This window comes from Pristiophorus japonicus, chromosome 2 (assembly GCF_044704955.1).
Source record: "Pristiophorus japonicus isolate sPriJap1 chromosome 2, sPriJap1.hap1, whole genome shotgun sequence".
Taxonomy (NCBI): Eukaryota; Metazoa; Chordata; class Chondrichthyes; family Pristiophoridae; genus Pristiophorus; species Pristiophorus japonicus.
Genome location: NC_091978.1, coordinates 154,437,712 through 154,461,847, shown reverse-complemented (window position 1 = coordinate 154,461,847; position 24,136 = coordinate 154,437,712). Strand labels below are relative to the sequence as shown.

Sequence of the window (24,136 nt, the reverse complement as noted above, 5' to 3'; positions counted from 1 at the left end):
CGAAGGTTCACCAGACTGATTCCCGGGATGGCGGGACTGACCTATCAAGAAAGATTGGATCAATTGGGCTTGTATTCACTGGAGTTCAGAAGAATGAGAGGGGACCTCATAGAAACGTTTAAAATTCTGACGGGTTTAGACAGGTTAGATGCAGAAAGAATGTTCCCAATGTTGGGGAAGTCCAGAACCAGGGGTCACAGTCTGAGGATAAGGGGTAAGCCATTTAGGACCGAGATGAGGAGAAACTTCTTCACCCAGAGAGTGGTGAACCTGTGGAATTCTCTACCACAGAAAGTAGTTGAGGCCAATTCACTAAATATATTCAAAAGGGAGTTAGATGAAGTCCTTACTACTCGGGGGATCAAGGGTTATGGCGAGAAAGCAGGAAGGGGGTACTGAAGTTTCATGTTCAGCCATGAACTCATTGAATGGCGGTGCAGGCTAGAAGGGCTGAATGGCCTGCTCCTGCACCTATTTTCTATGTTTCTATGATAGTAGAAGAACATAGGTTGAAACTAGAAAAATACAAATTTAGGACTAATGATGTTTCAGATTTTTGCTGAGTCGATTGCTGCTTCAAGCGATTGGACATGTTGAGCTTCGAGACTACCAAGTCTATGGGCTAGAATTTCCAGTGCTTCATCGCCCGGTTTCTCGACGGTATTGGCCGTTTTGGGCGAGAACCCAGGTCGGCGAGAAATTCCCCCAGCTGAGCTATGCCGGCGGTTTCGAAGTACTTCTGGGGAGCGGACCGCAGTGTGCACCGTCCACAAATTGCTCTGGCTCAATTTTTGGCTCAGCGGTGACCCGTAGTTAAGTATAAAAAAAACGCCCACAAAAATCAGTGATGCTGGGCAGCAGGTAAGTGGCCCTGCAAGAAAAAGGTAAGTAATTGGTTTTTTACTAATTATTTTAAAATTCTCTTGTAGTGATTTAAGTGAAAAGGGTCCTCAGAATGTTTTTATGATTTTTTATTTTATGTTTTTTGAAAAAATATTTTGTGTGTTTTTCTCCTCTTAGGCCCAACTGTAAATTTTTAGTAAATTTATTATTGCCCATTTTCTTTAAGAACTGCCCAATCGGCCCAAGATTCCACTTTTTCGCCGAGAATCGGGGTGGAACGCCCTTTCTTTTAGCTGGGCGGACTTTTTCCTTTTTTGGTGGGAATTTTTCACCGCTGATAATTTGGGGAATCTTAGCGGTATTTTGGGCGGCAATCGGGCGCTGGCGGATTGTTTGGAAATTCTAACCCAAAATGTCTATCAGCTTCATCATTAGCTGCTTCAACAGAAGTCATGAAGTACCTATATCAGCCATTTTTTCTTCCACAAAGAATGATCAACACATGGTTAGGATAGTGGAAACAAAAACCCTGGATTCATTTCAGAAATGAATAACTTCACCACAAGAACTGCAGAGATTCAAGAAGGCAGCTCACCACCACCTTCCCATGGCCAATAGGGTTGGCCAATAGATGCTGGCCATGCCAGCAACACCCACATCTCAGGAACTAATAATAAAAAAAGCCATAATGGGGAGCATTGCAGGGTCTTTCTAGATGGATGAGTGGAGATAGAGAAAATCGCCTTTATATTAATTTCCATCCGTGACCTTGTGAATTGCAATAAAACAAAAATTCTGTATGATTCTATGAAATGGTTTGTGAGCAGAATACTTCCTGATCTGAGCTACAAGTGACACACTTTTTCGTGAAATACATGAATTATATCTTCCATGTCACTGAAGTGCTTGTTTTGCATCAAACTACTGTTTCTATTCTTAACTCCATTACTTTTTAAATTTGGTTCTTTGCTGCAGAAAAGTGAAATAAATTCCACATGGAAAGCTGTGAAGTAGCTTTAAGATCTAAAAAAAAATGGATTTTAGAGAAGCATAATGCAAAATACTGAAGATGAAACAAATCTGAAAGTATAACCTGACGGGTATTTTTTGATGTCACCTAAGGTTTACCATTGCTTTCGTGTTCTCCAGTGTAGCACTGTCTTGCTCATAGCAGGTTAATTTTATTGCTTCTGATGTCCCTTTAAAATCTGGACATTCTTGGCAGCATTGCTAGTTTGTTTCAAAATATCCATAAATCTGTGATCAAAATAAATCAGACAGAGACTGAGAGGAGCAATCTGATCTCACACAAGAGAGACATTAATAAGAAGATATTAATAACATAAAACACAAAGAAGAAATGGAGAGGTGAAGGTGTGGTCATTGATGTCTGCAAAGTTCACAGGCTCCAACAGAGTAAAGTGTTGCTATTACAATTCAGGCTGCTTCCCAAAACTCTCTACTTGTGCTTAGTATAAATTACAGCTTCTATTGCCAAGCCAGCAAAACTTGACCCTATGATGAAATATATATAGTATGATAATATACCACATAGCTGAATTTAAAGATTAATGCTTTTGACGCAAGTACGCAACCTTACACTCAGAGTCCTGCCTCACTGCAACAACCTGGACATGGAACTGAATGAAATACAGGAGTAGGGAAAGCTCGCCATATATATCCCCAGATTTAGCTAACATTTGGCTACAGAACTGTCAACTAAAAATCTGAACAAAGGCATCACAGCCAAAAGAGTTTGTATACCATGTTGATTAGCAACATCCGAGTTCCATCCGAGTTAACCAGGAGAAGCAGTGCCAATCTTGTATAACTTACCACAGCCAATCTGGACCTGATGAGGAACTGTTTACAGATAAAGATCTAAACAAAAGGCTGGCCAATCACTCCCCACATTTCAGTGCCATACCAGAAAAGGTTGTACTTCACAATAACAGAAATCTGTTCCAGAAAACAATCACAAAAGCTATGCTCAGATGATTGTAATACTAGGCTACTAGGCACAGCTACAAATTCCTGTACAAATATATGAGATATTATTTGATCTGAAACAGAAGAGATCTTCAGGTCCATTACAGGTATCTTGAAAATAACTTCCTTTGCCGATACAAAATTGAAATCTGTCTTTTACACCACTTTTCTATGGTACAGTTTTAATGTCTTCTGAGTAATAGTTTGAGTTCAAATTAAAAAAAAATTAAGATTTTAAGAAACGAAGCACTGCAAAATGACAGACTACCTTCTAGGAAAAAAAGAAATAGTTTTCTCTGAAGATTCATCATCATCATCATAGGCAGTCCCTCAAAATCAAAGAAACATGCTTCCACTCCAAAAGTGAGTTCTCAGGTGACTGAACAGTCAATACGGGAATTATAGTCTCTGTCACAGGTGGGACAGACAGTCGTTGGAGGAAAGGGTGGGTGGGGAGTCTGGTTTGCTGTATTCTCCTTCTGCTGCCTGCGCTTGTTATCTGCATGCTCTCAGCGACGAGACTAGAGGTGCTCAGCACCCACCACTTAGGGCGGTCTTTGTCCAGAGACTCCCAGGTGTCGGTGGGGATGTTGCACTTTATCAAGGAGGCTTTGAGGGTGTCCTTGAAACGTTTCCTCGGCCCACCTTGGGCTCACTTGCCGTGTAGGAGTTTCGAGTAGAGTAGAGTGGGAGTCTTGTGTCAGGCATGCGAACAATGTGGTCCACCCAACAGAGCCGGTCGAGTGTGGTCAGTGGTTTGATCCTGAGGATGTTGGCCTGATTGAGAATACTAACGTTGGTGCGTCTGTCCTCCAAGGGGAATTGCAAGCTCTTGCGGAGACATCGTTGGTGGTATTTCTCCAGCGATTTGAGGTGTCTACTATATATGCTCCATGTCTCTGAGCCATACAGGAGGGCGGGTATCACTGCAGCCCTGTAGACCATAAGCTTGATGCCAGATTTGAGGGCCTAATCTTCGAACACTCTCTTCCTCAGGCGGCCGAAGACTGCACTGGCACACTGGAGGCGGTGTTGAACCTCGTCGTCGATGTCTGCCCTTGCTGATAATAGGCTCCTGAGGTATGGAAAGTGGTCCACGTTGTCTAGGGCTGCGTCGTGGATCTTGATGACTGGGGGGCAGTGCTGTGTGGCGGGGTCAGGTTAGTGAAGGACCTTTGTCTTACGGATGTTTAGTGTAAGGCCCATGCTTTCGTATGCCTCAGTGAAGATGCTGACAATGACTTGGAGTTCAGCCTCTGAATGTGCGCAGACGTAAGCGTTGTCTGCGTACTGTAGCTGGACGACAGAGGATGGGACTGGAGGCGACGAAGGTTGAACAGGTTCCCACTGGTTCTATAGTTTACTGTCTTCTGAAGATTACTGTACTTTCAATAGCCCAATTACCATCAAAGAACTGCCAAGGAGTAAGGTGTAAAACACATTGCTCAAGTACACAGAGAAAACAGAAGTCAAACATTCCACAATGGGTACAGAGGTCAATCAAACATCCATTGTTCATAATTCAATGATATCCAAGAGGCATATCCCTCTGCAACTGTACTAGGATTACATAGGATATACGACACAGAGACCAGGCCATTTGGCCCAACGAGTCCATGCCGGTGTTTATGCTCCGCTCGAGTCTCCTTCCATTTTTCCTCATCTAAATCTATCAGCATAACCCTCTATTCCCTTCTCCCTCATATGCTTGTCTAATCTCGCCTTAAATGCTTTTATACTATTTGCTTCAACCACTCCCTGTGGTAACAAATTCCACATTCTCACCACTCTTTGGGTAAAGAACTTTTTTCTGAATTCTCTATTGGATTTCTTGGTGACTATCTTATATTGATGGCCTCTAGTTATACTCTTCCTCACAAGTGGAAACATTCTCTCTGTATCCACTCTATCAAAACCTTTTATAATTTTAAAGACTTCTATTAGGTCACCCCTGAGCCTTCTTTTTTCCAAGAGAAAAGAGACCCAGCCTGTTCATCTAGGTATTCACTTTGAGCCCCAATGGACTTTTAGAGAAGAGGCAACAGGAGAAGAAATCACTTTTGTTGGGGTGTTCTTGCAGAGTTTGTTTGACAATATTTCTGATAGCACATAGTATAAATGTACCAGATTTGCATTATCTCTGCCTTACGTTTGACTCCGATTTTAGTTTACTATCTATCTGTATTTCTCTCTCTCTCTCTCTCTCTCTCTCTCTAGCTGTACTGGGTATTGAGAAAATAGGATTCTCTGACTATGTGTTGATACCAGCTTCAATAATGTGTAAAGAAAATAATTTTCTACCCAGTAAGCCAACGGTTAGTATGTATGAAACAGAAGCACCTACTTGATTCAATTTGCCTGGCTCAATGGCATGCAGCTGAAAACAAAACTAGTTATAGATAGTCATATTTTATTTTGGTATGCTATGTGACCTACTATACTGATCGATAATCTATCTGTATGGCTCAATAAACTGCTTTTGTGTTATCCCATTATTTCCAGTACTGTATCTGAATTTGACAAAGAAACTGAGGCTAAGGATCGGTCCTGAGAGAATCAAACGGTGAGCCTTCAAGAAGCCCTGCTACAATACTTGTACTTTGTCAGCTGAAGCTTGTCTGCTTGGCTACAGGATAGAATAAATACAGCACCATCAAAAATATTTTCACAGGTGAAACGATTGAATTAAAATCAGAATTACTTCATTTTTTGGTAACTATATTTAAATACTGTGCAGAAGTATGGCTATATTATTTCCCAATAACCAAATACAAATTATTTCTTGATAAATTTATTCTGATTTTATCGCAATCATTAATCATGGACCGTACATCGATACACAGCGCACACAGGCTGTTGGCTCCTATATGAGTGGCTGTCAGCAAAACCAGTCATCCAAAACGGAATAAAAATACCTCATGAGCTTCTCAGCACACATTACAGAAAAATAGGAATGATTTCAAGGCGATTTAAATGTCATTCTGAAGTGTATGTGTGAGTTTTCAAGATGAGGGAGTTGATGCTGGGGAATGTAACACTTTTAATTTCAGGCATCCGGTGTCAGCATTAAGCCAGGTTATGTATAGCTCAGCTAGGTGCAGAGTAAGACTACCTCTACTCAGTCTCCACAATGTGCCTCTGTCCCAACCTCAGAACATCCTACTGCACAACATTTTTTCATTTTCCACCTCAGCTGTCCTATAGGCATTTGAGTGAAATTGCCAATTTAGTGACAAGTATAGTTCAATTCTGGATAATTTTGTACTGTGGTCTACGCCCCATGAGTACTGCATCTTGGATTTTAAAAGACAGTTATGAATTCCTGAACCTTTGCTTTCATAGTTTTATAGTTGTGACACCTAAATCATGCCATTATCTAGTAATCACTTCCCGATATCTATTATTCTCTATTTAAATCCCAATAAATGGTGAGCAAATTTATTTTCATGTTTGAATCAGAATTTCTAGATAATGGGCAAAATGAAACAGTGAATTAAAATTAAAATTCTATACTTCAACTGCCATAGCATTTTTCCACCTCTTTAGGCACTATATTCATTTATTTAGATATTACGATCAAAAAACTTTCAAAGCAGTACATACATCATAAATACAGGAACAAATCTACACTGTACTCGCAGCTAGTATGTTGCAGTGAAGCTCTCATGTGCATCTGGTCTGGCTGGTTCATTTTTGGATGGTTTTAAAAAGTAATTGCTACGCAATAGTACAGGCTAATCTTTCATGATAGGTAGAGCAAGAGTTTCACATGTTCTTTCAATAAAGGAGGAACCAGAAACTACTACCTTCACAATTATTGCTCATCTAGTCAGAAACGCCCATTATTTTTGTATGGGCGTGCATGTTGAGTCATAAAGAAGCATACAAAACTCGTATTGCCTGAGAATTAACAAAAGCTAATGTTGAATTACGAGCTCTTTCCACAAACACGACGGGACTGAAATTGCCCCTTTCTACAAGAGCAGTCACCGCCCCATCACTGACATTTTATAAATTGCCCTCCATGTTTTTGCCTGGAGTGATGGTCACAGCGCCATCCATGTGACTGCTCCCTCGGGTACGCGCCAACCCCCTTCCGACTAGCGGTGAGCCCTTTACCGTCCTGCGCGGGAAATTGCCCTGTGGGAAATTGGCCCGCGGGAGCGGAGCGGCCAGCGGTGGGTGCTACCGACAGCTTTCCCAGGCAGGAAGTTGTGTGCGCCTGGGTGGCATGTCCGCCTTTAAAGGGGAGGGTGTTTTGCCGTGGCCGGCATTTTATTTTAATTGTCGGCCGACTCGGAGGTCGGCCCGACAATGGTGACCATGGGTTCAACCTGGTCGCCAATAGGCGAACCCTCTTGGGTGCCAGGCCACTGGCCTGGCCGAAACCCTCCCTGGTGGCCCAGTGGACTTAACTAAAATAAGTGCAGAGTTCACAGCTGCCCTCCCCTTTAACTGAAGGGGAGGGACACTGATGAGTCGGAGCGGCGGCCGACCGTACACAATGGCACTTCCGCTCCGCAGCCGCACGGAACACCGCACTGACACTAAAAAAAATAAAAGATCTCAATATCGCTCTAATCTCCGTCCCATGCATTGGGATGGAGAAAAAGAAATTGGTAAGTGCGACCCATTTGGGGCGGAGGGTAATTTCAGCCTCAAGATCCCTACTATCTGAATCATTTTACAAGTTAGCTCTGCTGGTAGGGGAGCATCACAAATTTGGGTGCATGTAGCCTATGATTTTCTGACCATTATGATTGGAAAATTATGGGCAGTGTACACCTGAATTTCTGATGTGCGCTGATGACAGGCACATCAGCATCAGGGACTCGTAAAATTACCCATTATATATGTGCAAACTAAGCAGGTAAAAATAAATATCAGTAGAATTAGCATAAAATTCTAACCTAAATTGCTACTTTACTGGAATTCAACGATCCAATTTCTGCACATCAAAAACCCAATCACAATAGAATGCCATATCCTATAAATTTTAGTTTCTAAGAATCAAATCCAAATTCAGACTGGAACCTAGAGTTGGACAAAGCATCTGGATATCACCACTCTGTTCCCCTCTTTGTTCAAGCTTTCTTGCCATACCACATCAATGCTGGCACACCTAGTCAGTTCAATACTTTGTAAAGATTATTTCTGGACAATGATACTAACGGAGAACAGATTCTAAGAATTCCACCATTCTTTCCCCACAAAAAGATGGCTAATCATAAATCCTTTTCTTTATTACAAATATTTTACGAATGTTATAAGCTTTCCAAAAGGATTTTAGAATAGGAATCAGGCTCATGGAGTTATTCTGACAAGGTCAAAACATAAGTTCTGATCTTAGATGGGTTGTCCTAGAGCGGCTGTCTATTTCAATAGTAAAGGAAGGAAAATCAGAATCGCAGATTCTAGCTCAAGAGTGAAATTGGTAAAGGTCGAAAAGCAGTTGAGTGCCTGCAATCCAAGCTGAGGCATAATGCTTATAGTACGTAGTGGTGGAAAGAGCACAAAAGGAACAGAGAAAAAGTCTGATACTCTGGTTTAACTGGGGCATTGTGTTCGAGCTTGGTAGAATTGGGGTGAGGAGCATAGATTTAGGCAATAGCTTAGTTGGGCTGTTGGACTTTAGCAGCAGGTGGGGAGGTGATGGGGAGGCAGTTCTTTAGTCTGGCATCACTACAAAGTGGGGTTAGAATAACTGGAGTTGGATTGTCAGATTTGGTTCACTAGTGGATTTCTGATGTTGGATGAGCTGAGAGGCAAGGCATGGCCTGGACAGCACTGGGTCGGGATATCCCATGTCTGGCAGCATTTGTTTGTGGCTTTCTAAGGGAGCTCTGCAAACAGTACATTTGCTATTTCATGATTAGAGATGCATGTCCAGGAACCAATGGCATAACTAAAACCGCTTATTTCCACCTCCGTAACATTGCCTGGCTCTGCCCCTGCCTCAGCTCATCTGCTGCTGAAACCCTCATCCATACCTATGTTACCTCTAGACTTGACTACTCCAAAGCACTGGCTGGCCTCCCTCATTCTATTCTACGTAAACTGCCCATGTCCTAACTCGCAACAATTCCTGATCACCCCTGTGCTCGCTGACCTACATTGGCTCCATGTTAAGCAACGCCTCGATTTCAAAATTCTTATCCTCGTTAACAAATCCCTCCATGGCCTCGCTCCTCCCTATCTCTGTAATCTCTTTCAGCCTCACAACACCATGAGATGTCTGTGCTCCTCAAATTCTGCCCTCTTGAACATCCCTGGTTATAACTGCCCAACTATTGGTGGCCGTGCCTTCAGCTGCTTGGGCCCCATGCTCAAACTCCCTCCCTAAACCTCTCCGCCTCTCTTTGCTCCTTTAAAACTCTCCTTAAAAGCTACCATAACTAAAACCGCCTATTTCCACCTCTGTAACATTCCCCTCGTCCGCCCCTGCCTCAGCTGATTGGCTTCTTATGTGGCTCGGTGTCAAATTTATCTGTTTTGCCTTGTAACACTACTGCGAAGCGCCTTGGGACATTTTAAAGGCGCTATATAAATAAAAGTTGTTGTTGTGTTTGTCTCCCTGAATTGCTCTCTATCTCATAGCTGTAAGAAAATGTAAACATTCTGATTACTATTATCAGACACGGGGGACAGAGGAACGGTCTAAAAAACGATAGTCGTTTGTGCTATTTCTCCAGGGTTTCCACCAATCTTCCGCTGAAGTTACAGCTGGCATCAGGAAAACCCTGCAGAAATTCAGTGCCGCTGTCCCTGCTGCCTATCTCACCTGGTGATTACAAAGTTTGCATATTATAAAAATCAACAAAATGCAGAGGCACAGGTAATGAAAATGTTAACTTTGGTTCCTTATATTGTTTCAAAGCGGATATGATGTCCTCACATGACAGGTAGGGGTGAGTCTGTAGAGCACGTGGGAGAACAAAATGGCAGGCATACCTGGCATACTGCAACACAAATCAACATAGTGCATTGTGAGGGGCAAGTGATGACCAACACCGATCATCCTCGTTTAAATGACCTTCCTGCAGTATTGCCTCATGCTAGAATATTTTAAGATGATTTAAATGGTCAATCTATCCCAGGTTAATTAGATTAATTAATTCAAATTTGGACCGTGGTCAGAGACAGGAGGGTGTGACTGCGAGTGAGCAAGGTATTTGGACTTAGGAGGTAGTGATGGAGGAGCCTCAGTCCTTGCTCTTGCCCAACAGGTACGAGGTTCTAAATCCCTGTGTGGACGAGAGGAGGGACGGCAGGGAGGTTGAGCAAACTGACGACAGCACCGTGGTACAGGGGGCCATTCAAGTGGGGGGAGTAAAAAGAAATGTTATAGTGGTAGGGGACAGTATAGTTAGGGGGATAGATACTGTTCTCTGCAGCCGAGAGTGTGAGTCCTGAAGGCAGTGTTGCCTGCCCAGTGCCAGGGTTAAGGACATTTCCTCTGGGCTGGAGAGGAACTTGGAGTGGGAGGGGAAAGATCCAGTTGTCGTGGTCCACGTAGATATCAATGACAGATAGGACAAAGAAGGAGGTTTTGCTGAGGGAGTATGAGTAGCTAGGAGCTAAATTAAAAAGCAGAACCACTAACATAATAATCCAGAGGATTGGGAAACTTTTAAAAGCCAGCAAAGAACCACTAAAAAAATAAGAGAGAGGAAAGATAGATTATGAAAGTAAACTAGCACAAAATATAAAACCAGATAGTAAGAGTTTCTACAGGTACATAAAAAGGAAATGAATGGCTAAAGTAAATGTTGATCCCCTAGAGCATGAGACTGGGGAATTAATAATGGGGAACAGGAAAATGGCAGAGTCTTTGAACAAATATTTTGTATTGGTCTTCACGGTAGAAGACTCTAAAAACATTCCAATAGGGGATAATCAAGGAGTTATAGGGAGGGAGGAACTTAATACACTCACTATCACTAAAGAAGTAGTGCTGGGTAAAATAATGGGACTAAAGGCAAACAAGTCCCCTGAACCTGATTGCTTGCATCCTAGTGTCCTAAAAGAAGTGGCTGCAGTGATAGTGGATGCATGGATTATAATCTACTAATATTCCCTGGATTCTGGGTCGGTCCCGGTGGATTGGAAAATGGCAAATGTAATGCCCCTATTTAAAAAAGGAGGCAGACAGAAAGCAGGAAACTATAGACCGGTTGGCCTAACATCTGTCATTGGGAAAATGCTGGAGTCCATCATTAAGGAAGCAGTAGCAGGACATTTGGAAAAGCTTAATTCAATCAAGCAGAGTCAGCATGGTTTTATGAAAGGGAAACAGTGTTTGACAAATTTGCTGGAGTTCTTAGAGGATGTAACGAGCACATAAGGAAGAAACAGTGGATGTGGTGTATTTGGATTTCCAGAAGGTATTCGAAGTTCACGGGGTTGGGGGAATATATTGGCATGGATTGAGGATTGGCTAACTAACAGAGTCGGGTTAAACGGGTCATTTTCTGGTTGCCAAACAGTGACTAGTGGGGTGCCGCAGGGATCGGTGCTGGGACCTCAACTATTTACAATCTATATTAATGACTTGGATGAAGAGACCAAGTGTAATGTAGCCAAGTTTGCTGATGATACAAAGATGGGTAGGAAAGCAAATTGTGAGGAGGACACAAAAAATCTGCAGAGAGATATAGACAGGCTAAGTGAGTGGGCAAACATTTGGCAGATGGAGTATAATGTAGGAAAATGAAAGCTAGAGAAGGAAATGTGGAGGAGGAATGTTAGGGGCCTCTGAAAATTTGGTGGCAATGAATGGTGGCCTAAGAAGAGTTTACTGGGATGAGGTTTGAGTGTGACGTTAGGGTAATTACGATCAGAAGAATGGTATAGAATCATAGGAATTTACGGCACAGAAGGAGGCTATTTGGCCCATCGTTATCTGTGACGGCCGAAATATAGCTACCCAGCATAATCCCACTTTCCAGTTCTTGGTCCGTAGCCTTGTAGGTTACAGCACTTTAAATGCATATCCAAGTACTATTTAAATGTGATGAAGTTTCTGCCTCTATCAGCCTTTTAGGCAGTGCATTCCAGACTCCCACCACCCTCTGGGTGAAAAAAGTTCTCAACTGAGACTATGCCCCCTAGTTTTAGTTTCCCCTATGAGTGAAAATATTCTCTCTGCATCCATCTTGTTGAGCCCCCTCATTATCTTATATGTTTTGATAAGATCTCCTCTCATCCTTCTGAAGTCCAGTGAGTACAGGACCAACCTACTCAACCGATCTTCATAAGTCAACCCCCTCATCTCTGGAATCAACCTAGTGAACCTTCTCTTAACTGCCTCCAATGTAAGTGACTCGCAGTTGTGTGAGACGGACTGGTTGGGCTGGGTGCTCTTTGCCTTTCCGTCATTGTTCATAGGTTTATATGTAACCTTTAGGGCTCCTGACCAAGGGCCATGCATCTCTTTGTTGGCCGGCGTGGACACGATGGGCCGAAATGGCCTCCTTTTGCGCTGTAAATTTCTATGTTTCTATGTTTCTAACTCCCCTCTAATCCTTCTACTAATTAATTTAAATCAATTGCCCGTGGTTATTGATCTCTCTGCTGAGGGAAATAGGTCCTTCCTATCCACTCTATCTAGGCCCTCATGATTGAGGCGAATAAAATTAAGTCTCCCTGCAGCCTCCTCCGTTCCAAAGAAAACAACCCCTAGTGAGGGAAAAGGTTGTGAAGAAAGTTAAAAATAGTTAGAAGCATTGGAGAGAGGAGTCTTGTGGTTTGAGAGGTTTCAGGGTGTGAACTTAAAAAAAAACGCAAGCATTTGGAATAAGACTAAAAAAGAACAGACACATGGAGTGAGACAAAAACCACAAATACTATACAAAAAAGAACACAAGCACTATGAGCGGCATAAAAAGAAAACTGGGCCAAGGGATGACAGAAGGATAACTTTTACTGTTGCTCTGAACTGATGGCTGGGAACTTGTGGGCGAGGCCGGCTAATGGCCGGATAAACATTTTAAGCACCATTCCCTTTGGGGAACCTGAGGCAAAGGCCAACAAAGGCTGATGAAAAAACACGGATCCCTATGGAGGCTGCTGTAGGAGTGCTACCCGTGGCACTTAGTTCAGGCTCCTCTCTTTTGGATGTACTATATCTCCCCAACTGGTCCTGTGTCTCTCTGGCTGCTTTACGCTGCACATCTCTACCTGTTGCACTGTGTCTCTCTGCGCCCATGTTTTTGGCCCTTCATCCATGTCAGCAGTGGAACCTGAGGAGACGACGCAGTGCCAGATCCCAGCATTGCATTTGTTCCCCCTCTTTTCTGATCTACACCTTAATGCCAATGCTGTCATCGGTCAGGATCTCCTCCTCAGTGCAGCTAAACCCAAGTACCTCCCACCCCAGCACAGCTCTAATATTTCCAAATCCAAGGATCTCCTCCCTCCCCCCACCACCACACCGTTGTCAGATCTCAGGAGTTCCGCACTCTGCTCAATGCTGTCAAAGCCCACAACACCCTGCTGTCAGTATCCCAGTGAGTATACTTCGATATTCTTGTTCTTTTAAATCTCTGAGACCTTGCCCTACCTTACCTCCATGATGCAGTTTATCCTTGCCTCATGTAGTACACGTATCCTCCACTTCTCTAACTCTGGCATTCTCCTCGTACCCTCCTCCATTTGTGGCTGATCATTGAGCTACTATGCTCTTGTACTCCGGAACTCTCCTGCCCAGGTCCCTGTACCTGGACACCTCCATTCCTGCTTGCAATAACCTTAAAACCTATCTTCTCACATGAGCTTTCACTCCTAGCATCCTGATCCTCTTTGATTTCCCTTTATCCTTGTACATTTTTCCTCTTTAACGTAAAGTACTTTGAGATACCTTCCAACATGTAAGGAAGGCTGCAAAAAATGCATTGTGGTTCCATATTTAAAATACACCATCAATGTATTTAAATATTACAATGGTAAATCTGTATGCTGCAATATATTTGCAATTTTTCACTGAAAAAGTTGTTATATTTAGCTTACTTTTCAGCTGAGTTTCTGATAGCACAATTGACCCGCTTTGCATTTCCAGCATTTTGTGTCAATATTTCAGATTTTTAGCATTTGCATTTTTATTTTTAATGTTGCTGAAAGATTTCTGGAACAAATAAGGAATACACTTTCGATAGGGAAGGTTTCATGCACCAGGTCAAAAAGCTGCATAGGTTAGAACTTTTATATGCAACAGTGTTAATAGAAAACCAATTCAGCGAGTTATTAAGGCATTTTCTGTTTTATGATTTATTTTTGTAATTTTACGATCTTTTGGAGCACAAAGTGTAAACACAAATAAACCTACAGCAATACCGTACTTTATAAAAAATACACTGCAGCATTAAGCATGGACAATGGCTGCTAAAAACCTGTGTGTTTTGTTTCTAGTTATAATACATTACCTTTATGCAGTAAAAAGCACAATGTGAAAGAACATTTTACTACAACATGGAACTATTTTGAGTACTCACTGTTCGGAGTATAGAAAGTGCAGGTTACCAATACAGTCAATGTAGTTAGCAGGACTTAGCCAGGGTAATGCTAGCAGCAAGAGAGCCTTCATTGTCAAAGAATCAGTGATGAAATGCTGCCCTGTTAGCTATCTTTCCCTCTCCCATAAGGACACATATATTTCAGTCCGTCTGCATCACAGGTTTTAATTTCTGCCCGAAGACTGGTACTCTAACTTAAAACTAAGCTGTACTGAACATTATTGAATTGTAAGAAGATTACTGAATCTGATCATCGGATGGTTGGTTGGAAGCAGCGCTCATACAAAAAGGTACTGACTTCCTTTGGCACACTTAATAAGGTAAACAGCAGTGCATAGATGAATGCTTCACCAAACTTTGTGTTTTTATGTTAGGCGAAATTAAAAACATAACGAGCTACTATGCTTCATAAAGATGTGCCAGTGCTGTTATCCCTGCTTGCTCTTTCAAAGATTGTCATAATATTAACACCTCACAATGGGCAGGAGGGGGTTGGGGAAGGTTAAAAATTTACTAACGGGGAACGCGTCCCCAACCTGCCGTGTACATTCTTGTTGCCGTTTTTATGGCGGCAGGTTTCGTAGCGTGCAAATGTCCCGCCATGGTGTGGTAGGACACTTCATTAACTTTTTTAAGTCAGGCTCCCACAGTACTACTGGGACTACCCCTCAAAGTAGTCTTTTGCCTCCCCCCTCGGCTGATTTCTCCCCGCCCCCCCCCCCCCACATGGTCGCCTACCTCCATCTCTGATCTCTCATTTCCCCTCTCCTGCGATGATTGACTTCACCCGCTCCCAAGTCCTGATCGCTTGATTGCTGGCGTCCTCCCTCCACGATTACCGACTCTCCCATTCCCGCACCCCTCCGCCCCCATCAAAAGCCCAAGGGGCTGAAATTGCTCCCCCACCCCCCGCCCGAAACCAAGCGTTCTCACACCGTTGTGTGTGTTTTCACCGCCGCGGTGGTTGGGGTCGGCGCGAGTGAAATTTCGCACTGGTTTTTTTTTTAAACTTGGAAGTTCCGGAATCCGAACCGATCGATGGCAGGGTCGTCTGGAATCCGCAAAATGTTCCGGAATCCGGATCCACTGACCCCGACGGCCTCGGGCCTCGCCTCGCCCACCCGCCGCCACTGTCCTTATCTCGGGGCCTCCTGGCCGGACTGCCTAAACACCTCCTCCGCGACGGGACCGGCCAGCTCGAACACCTCATCGACAGGACCCTGCCTGAACACCTCAACGACGGGGCCCAGCCCGAACACCTCATCGACGGGGACCGCCGCCCCCCCACCTTTCTGACATTCTAAATCCAGAAATACCCAAACTTGGGCTTGGGTGTTTCCAGATATGTGACGTCAGAAAGACAATCAAAAGTCCGGAAAAGCCCGGAATCCAGAACGCCCTTGGTCCCGAGGGTTCCGGATTCTCGATGCTGCACCTGTATAACAATGACGAACTTCAAAAAGTAATTCAACGGCTGTAAAGTGTCAGCTGTGGCTCAGTGGGTAGCACACTCACCTCTGAGTCAGAAGGTTGTGGGTTCAAATCCCACTCCCGTAACATGAGCACATAAATCTAGGCTAACATTCCAGTGCAGTGCTGAGGGAGTGCTGCACTGTCAGAGATGCTGTCTTTCAGATGAGGCGTTAAACCAAGGCCCTGTCTGCTCTCTCAAGTGGAGGTAAAAGATCCCACAGCACTATTTCAAAGAAGAGCAGGGGAGTTATCCCCAGTGTCCTGGCTAATATTTATCCCTCCATCGACATAACAAAAAACAGTTCATCTGGTCATTATCACATTGTTGTTTGTTAGAGTTTGCTGTGCGCAAATTGGCTGCTGTGTTTCCCACATTACAACAGTGACTACGCTCTAAAAGTACTTCATTGGCTGTAAAGTGCTTTGAGACGTTCAGTGGTCATGAAAGGTGCTAATATAAATGTAAGTTTTTCTTTAAGTCTTTTAAAATACTTTACAACATTGTTTTTTTTTATTTGTTCCAGGATGTGGGCATTGCTGGCACCTTCTTAAGCCGCTGCAGTCCGTGTGGTGAAGGTACTCCCAAAATGCTGTTAGGGAGGGAGTTTCAGGATTTTGACTCAGTGACGATGAAGGAAGGGCCATATATTTCCAAGTCAGGATGGTGTGTGACTTCCTAGATGCCTGCTGCCCTTGTCCTTTGAGGTGGTAGATGTTGTGGCTTTGGGAGGTGCTGTCGAAGAAGCCATGGCGATTCGCTGAAGTGCATCTTGTAGATGGTACACACTGTAGCCACAGTGCACCGGAGGTGGAGGGAGTGAATGTTTAAGGTGGTGTATGGGGTGCCAATCAAGTGGACTACTTTGTCCTGGATGGTGTTGAGCTTCTTGAGTATTCTTGGAGCTGCACTCATCCAGGCAAGTGGTGAGTATTCCATCCCACTCCTGACTTGTGTTTTGTACATGGTGGAAAGGCTTTAGGGAGTCAGGAGGTGAGACACTCGCCGCAGATTACCCGGCCTCATACTTGCTCTTGTAGCCACTGTATTTATGAGGCTGATCCAGTTACATTTCTGGTCAATCGTGACCCCCCCAGTATGTTGATGGTGTTGGATTCAGTGATGATAATGCCGTTGAATGTCAAAGGGCTGTAGTTAGACTCGCGCTTGTTGACGATAGTAATTGCCTGGCACTTGTGTGGTGTGAATGTTACTTGCCACTTATTAGCCCGAACCTGAATGTCATCCAGGTCTTGCTGCATGCGGGCATAGACTGCTTCACTATCTGAGGAGTTTCAAATGGAACTGAACACTGTGCAATAATCAGCGGAACATCCCCACTACTGTCATTATTGGGGGGTAGGGGATGGGAACATCATTGATGAAGCAGCTGAAGATGGTTGGGCCTAGGGCACTGCCCTGAGGAACTCCTGCAGCAATATCCTGGGGCTGAGATGATTGGCCTCCAGAAACCATAGCCATCTTCGTTTGTGTTAGTTATGACTCCAGCCAATGGAGAGTTTTGCCCCTGATTCCCATTGACTTCAATTTTACTGGGGCTCCTAGATGTCACACTCAATCAGTTGCTGCCTTGATGTCAAGGGCAGTCACTCTCACTTCACTTTAAATACATATAACCATCAGTGGAAAAAGTGTTCAACATTTTTTTATTCTCAGGTCTTCACTTTCTTCCTTCCCCCCCTCCCCTCCAGTTTTCTCCTTTTTTTCTCCTCTTTATCCTCAAAACACAGGATTTGGAAGGCTGGAAATATTTTTTAAAGAGTTCATGAAGTGATGGTCATCCCCATATTATCATAGAGATCTAAGTGTTGGAACATGAGAAAAGTTGATGAGCAAAAGATTATTAACAGCAGAGATGAGTATCCAAGATGATCAAGAATGATACAATAGGAACATGAATTGGACAAGAAACAATGCTTATACAGGTGATTCAAGAAAGACAACTGCAACAGTTTGGGCATTTTAAGAATGGAAACAGCTAGAATATCTTTCATGGCCCTTCAGACAGAAGTATATGGAACAAGGAGCCAAGGAAGACAAAGCATTTGATAGACAATGTCAAGAGTGAATTGTCACAGAAAGGGACACAGTTGTCTGAAGTAGCCAGACTAATTCAGAACTGACAACAATGTAGTGAATTAATTTGGCCATTGTATCTGCTGAGCTGATGGAAGGGAATTTATTAGCAGCAGTAGTAGCTGTAGCTCAGTTGGTACTACTATCACCTACGAGTTAGAAGGTCGTGGGTTCAACTCCCACTCCAGAGACTGGTGCACAAAATCTAGGCTGACGCTCCAGTGCAGTGCTGAGGGAGGTGCCATCTTTTGATGAGACGTTAAACCAAGTCTGCTCTCAGGTGGATGTAAAAGATCCCATGGCACTATTTGAAAGAGCTGGGGAGCTCTCCCCCGTGTCCTAGCTAATATTTATCCCTCAAACAACATCACACCACCAAAAAAACAGATTATCTGGTCATTATCACATTGTTATTTGTGGGATCTTGTTATGTGCACATTGGCTGCCGCATTTCCTACATTATAACAGTGAGTACACTTCAAAAGTACTTCATTGACTGTAAAGTACTTTAGGACATCCTGAAGTAATGAAAGGTGCTATATAAAGCCAAGTTCTTTCTTGCTTTCCAGTACCCTGAAATTGCAGAGGTACCATTCCACAAATGTTTGCCTTCTGTTACCCCATTCAGTTTTCTATTCTTCACCTTTAAACCTAGTGAGTATCAATAGGTTATTTAGAAATAGAGGGCACCATAGCCGAGCCTGATCCTGTCCTCGTCCCAAATCCACACTGATATTTAAGTTACTATAGTGAGAATTTATTGTAACTATGTAATTCCCACACTGTGCATTCACATAACCATTCAATGGATGCAAACAGCTCATATAACAATAAGGCCTCATGACTTTAAAAAAATTAAAACAAACAATGCTAACTGCTGTATTTTAAAAAGCAAAAAAAAACAAACAGGGTTCTGATTTCCTCTAGTAGGACACTTGTTAAAGCAGTCTTGTAAAATTCCCTTCTATGCTACTTTGCACAGTTAAGCTGCTTATTTCAAAATGGCATAGACCATCGGGCTTGCCTTGTCGACAATGCTGTATGGCCCCATATATAATGCTTCAAAAACCCCGACCCGAGCATAGTTCCTCACCATGACCTGGTCCCCTATCTCCCATTTGTGGTGCACAGCTACTTATTTCAAAAGATTAATGACTACATTAAAATAGCCCATAAAGGAATTTTCTGCAAAAGTGTTAACTAGTGCTTTGCAATAAGAGAATTAAACCCCAGATGGCAATAAATAATTTGAAAATCCTCCATGGATTGTCTCCATGACTCCACTGTCAGCAGTGTGGTATCTGATGACTGACACATAGCCACAAAATTGCAAGATTTTTCCATTGCCTGGCCACTAAAGTCTAACTGGAGTCTGGGAATTTTGGGCTACAATCTTCTTCATAGTCGAGCTAACTAAATTACTACCCACAGCCACATACCTCTGATCAGATTTTTGTTTTCGGATGGTCACTGGATTCCTACCAAAGCTTCCACATAAAAGGCCAAGAATAAAATTTAAATATAAAATTGCCTTCAATGTTTAACCAGTTGCAAATTTCTTCTCCGAGTCTGGTGTTCTCTGTAACTGTGCTAAGAGACAGAAGCAGCTGCCACTAATTTTAGTTCATGTTCATTAGGAAACAGAGCACAGGACTGGGATGTAAAATAAAAAAATAAATGTTGACACCTCAAAAACTCGATGTGCTTGTGACAAAAATAAAGTAATCTTTCTATAATATAGCATCCTTTTGTCTCCTTTAATTGAGTCACAATATACAACCAACTTAATGCTTCAAAATACACCAGGATGTGTTTCCCAATGCAAGTTTTGCCTGAGCCGAAAACCTAAGGGATAAACCATGCCATTCAATTCAGTTTAAATACTAACATCTCGTGGGATTGTTCAAAGACATACTTGGTTGGCTGCTCTTTTGGAGTTTAACAGAATTATTTAAACGTTACTGAAACCTTTAGAGGCAGACAGGCTGGAGAGTTTCCTTCAGTTAGCTTGACAAAAAAAAAATCAGTCAATACCATTGACGGCAAAAACTGGAAGCTAGATTGTCTCGTGCACATGATGATAAGAAAGGCTAATTTTGAGGAGGACGCGAGTGGGACATGAATACAAAACATAGACCAATGCACACAATAGATTCTTGTTACAAAAGGATTGTGACTCAAATGATTTACGGTCAATATCACTAACTTATATTAAAAAATTTAAAATTTCTAATCTAGATGTAGGATACTGATGCTTGGAAGTGATCGCTTTGGTCAATCAACAGCATTTCCGGGACACGATTGACTGCAATGCCAACAGTAGAATCATTTCATAATGAATTTGTTTGGACACGCTTCTCCATTGGCCAATTGGACTTACCTGCGACGTAAATGAATTTCTACCTCACAGCGCTGCAAGACTTCAGTGCAGTGTTCTTTGAATGGGCAGAAGACCAATATTTTGTCCAGCAGTTTATGCACCAGGAAGCTTGACTTCTTGCAAACCTTCAGACACAAGGGCTTACGATCCATGGGGCAGAAATCTTGGGCTAGTAGGAAGTTGGTAAGGCACAAAGTGCAATAAGTGTGACCACATGGTGTATCCAGTGGCTGCACCAAGGGCTGTAGGCAGATGTGACATATCAGGTCGTCATCTATTTCATCCCGGTAATTATATGAATGATTTTCCTGAGGCAGGTGTGGTTGTCCACAGCAAATACAAAGAGTCAGTAGAGCAGGATCCATATCCACTGCAGGATCACGTTGGCTCCTATTCCAGCAATATGATACTCAGTGAAAACAAGTTCCAAATGAATGTTTAACAATTATGTAGATCGGTGAGTTTCAGGATAAATCCCATAACTAAAAGAAACAAAATGGATATTAAGCAAGTTAATTTTTTTCTTTTTTCAACAGATAGTTATTAAAATCTTATGATGTTCAATTCTGCGACTGAAAAAAAAGCACAGTAGAGGACATACTGCAGCACAAAGAGATTTCCCATTGACACATTGAAAATAACATAGGATCTGTGCTTTAAATCAGTAGTGAGTTTCTGCCTCTGTGGCAAGAATGTCCCAAGAGTATGTTTCAGCTTGGCTCATGTGGTAACACTCTCACCAGAGTCAGGTTTGGGGTTCAAGCCTCACTCAAAAGCTTGTGCAAATCATCTAAGCTGACACTTCAGAGTAGTACTGAGAGAATGCTGTATTGTTGGAGATTATATTCTTCAGCGGAGACATTAAATTGATACCCTGGCCCACCCCTCTCTTTAGATGGATGCAAAGGCTTCATCGGTAATATATGAAAGAAAGCAAGAGTTGTCCCAGCGTATTGGCCAACACACCTCCTTCAACCAATGCCACCAAAAACAGGTATTTTATTAATTTGCTGTTTGTGAGACTTGCTGTATGCAATTGGTTGCTACTTTTGCCTATAACATAGTAACTGCATTTCAAAAAGTAATTTGTTTATAACTATTGGAAGGGGAATAGCTTGAATGAGGATATGTGCTGAAGGGTCTGGGAATATATCTCTGAAAATGTTTTGACACTTCATTTGATGCATTTTTGGGTCGTTTGGAATCTACAATAAACACAGACAGCACATTTTTTGTAGTTTAAAAAGGAAGAGACATTTTCTCAATTTTAATGAAAAGTGCTCCTCTGTGCTATTTGGAAATGAATTATTCTATGTGACAGTGTAATATTTATTTTCTTCAATAGCAGCTGACAAACTATTACTAGGGAGAAAGTTTATTCAGTTTATTTTTAAAGTTGGCACTCTCCTCTCTTATTCCCCTACACGGCTCCCCCCCCCCCCCACCTACCATTCATGCTGGCATTTCCTTTCCCCCCCTTAGTTAAAATCACTATTCCTCTTCATGCCCCACCTCAGTTAATGCAGTCACACGCCTTCTCATTCCACAATGTACAATTGAGGCTCTTACTGCTGGCTGTTACTGTGATTGAACATTGTACACTGTGGGCAAGAATTGCAAATCTCTGGAGATTTCCTGCCCACAGTGTGCAGCAACGTTCCATTTCTTACAGCAACAGCGCAGGGCATCGGTGTTGGGGGAGGGGAGCCAACAGGGAAGATACTTGGTCTACAGTGGTTTTCATCTGCAAAAGCAGGCATGCGGAGCATGTCCCCAAACAATGGGCAGTTGACATTTGTAGATGAGATACTGGAGGCCTGCTGGCACCTTTTCAACTGAAACCCACCAAGTGTAACTGGTTTTAGATAAACAAGGGAGAAAAACAAAGTAAAGTTAAATGGGAAATTAAATGCTAAATGTCCAGCTGGTTTCATTTACCAGTTTGCATGTGAACTTGCATTAAGCAAGTCCCCTATTGTTTCTAAAACTTCCTTTGGCTGGGATACCCGATACAGCCGTACCCTGAGCTTTTTGTAAAAAATCTAAACATCACAAAGATACAGATATGCTGGATGAAAGTCAGACTATAGGGACATGACTGGGCCAAAAATTAAATAAATCTTTGCATCTTGAAGGGATATTGACTTCTGCTCTATTGCCTTATAGGACAATTCCCAAGGTTAGCAATACAATCAGTGGGGCAATGATGTCATCACTATTCATTTGCCATTTGAAAACCAAAGTCAAAATAATAATAGTGGGAATGAGACAGAAGAAAATAATGTTAAAAACATATTGTCAAGCGTTACAGTTCAACAAATACATTATGCATTGCTCTGTGAATCTTTACCAGCAAGCACCATGCCATATCAGCGGAGTGACTGCTGCAAACTTGTCCAAACTACGACAGCGATAGAACCTGCCTGCAACATTTCCAATCCGATAACGCCCATAAATACCTTCTTATTTTAATCCAGCTTTCCGTGAACTGACAGCTGTATGTAAAACTGGATTTTGCTTTTGTGTTGGTTCCTGTGATCCTCCCTAAAAACAAATCTCTGAATCTGTCTCAACCTGTGGAAGTGAAGCTAAAATATGTTGTTTATTTCAATTCCCAGCACAGAACTACATGCATGCTAAACAGCAGAAGCAGCATGCTTTAGACAGAACTAAGTGATCCTACAACCAACGGATCAGATCAAAGCTCTGCAGTCCTGCCACATCCAGTCTTGAATGGTGGTGGACAATTAAACAACTAACGGGACCAGGAGGTTCAATGAACATCCCCATCCTCAATGATAATGGATGTGTGTGCGAAAGACAAGGCTGAAGCGTTTGCAACCACCTTCAGCCAAAAGTGCTGATTGAATGATCCATTTCGGCCTTGTCCTGAGGACCCACCATCACAGAAGCCAGTCTTCAGCCAATTCGATTCACTCCATGTGATATCAAGAAGCGGCTGAACGCAATGGATACAGCAAAGGCTATGGACCTCAACAACATCCCAGCTGTCGTGCTGAAGACTTGTGCTCCAGAACTAGCCATGCCTCTAGCCAAACTGTTCCAGTACAGCTACAATTCTGACGTCTACCTGAAAGTGGAAAATTGCCTAGGTATGTCCTGTCCACAAAAAGCAGGACAAATCCAATCCAGCCAATTACCCCCATCAATCTACTCTCAATCATCAGCAAAGTGATGATAGCACTGTCGATAACACCTTCCAACTGTCATTTACTCACCAATAACCCGCTCACCGATGCTTAGTTTGTGTTCCACCAGGACCACTCGGCTCCAAACCTCATTGCAGCCTTGGTCCAAACATGGACAAAAGAGCTGAATTCCAGAGGTGAGGCGAGAGTGACTGCACTTGACATCAAGGCAGCATTTGACCAAATGTGACATGAAGGAGCCCTAGTAAAATTTAAATCAATAGGAATCAGGGGGAAAACTCACCATTGGCTGAACTCATACTGCATGCAGCAAGAGCTGGACAACCTGTAGGCTGATAAGTGGAAAGTAATATTTGTGCCACCCAAGTGCCAGACAATGACCATCCCCAGCAAGAGAAAGCCTAACCATCATCCCTTGACATTCAACAACATTACCATTGCCGAATCCCATAGCATCAACATCCTGGACATCACCATTGACCAGAAACTTTATTGGACCAGCCATATAAATATTGTTGGTTATTCTGTGGTGATTAAATCATCTCCTGACTCCCCAAAGTCTTTCTACCATCTACAAGGCACAAGTCAGGAGTGTGACGGAATACTATCCACTTGCCTGGATGAGCGCAGCTCTAACAACACACAAGAAGCTCGACACCATCCAGGACAAAGCAGC

The 24,136-nt window shown here is 42.8% G+C and overlaps 1 protein-coding gene across 1 annotated transcript in view; it reads right to left on the bottom strand.

Annotated features, from left to right (window-relative positions):
• lnx1 (ligand of numb-protein X 1) overlaps positions 1 to 24,136 on the bottom strand; it is a 370,671-nt gene that overhangs the window by 203,479 nt on the left and 143,056 nt on the right. Inside the window, exon 2 of the mRNA XM_070870019.1 lies at positions 20,291 to 20,772. Within this exon, the coding sequence (XP_070726120.1) occupies positions 20,291 to 20,655 (365 nt within the window). The 5' untranslated portion in view covers positions 20,656 to 20,772. The remainder of the gene's footprint in view (positions 1 to 20,290; positions 20,773 to 24,136) is intronic.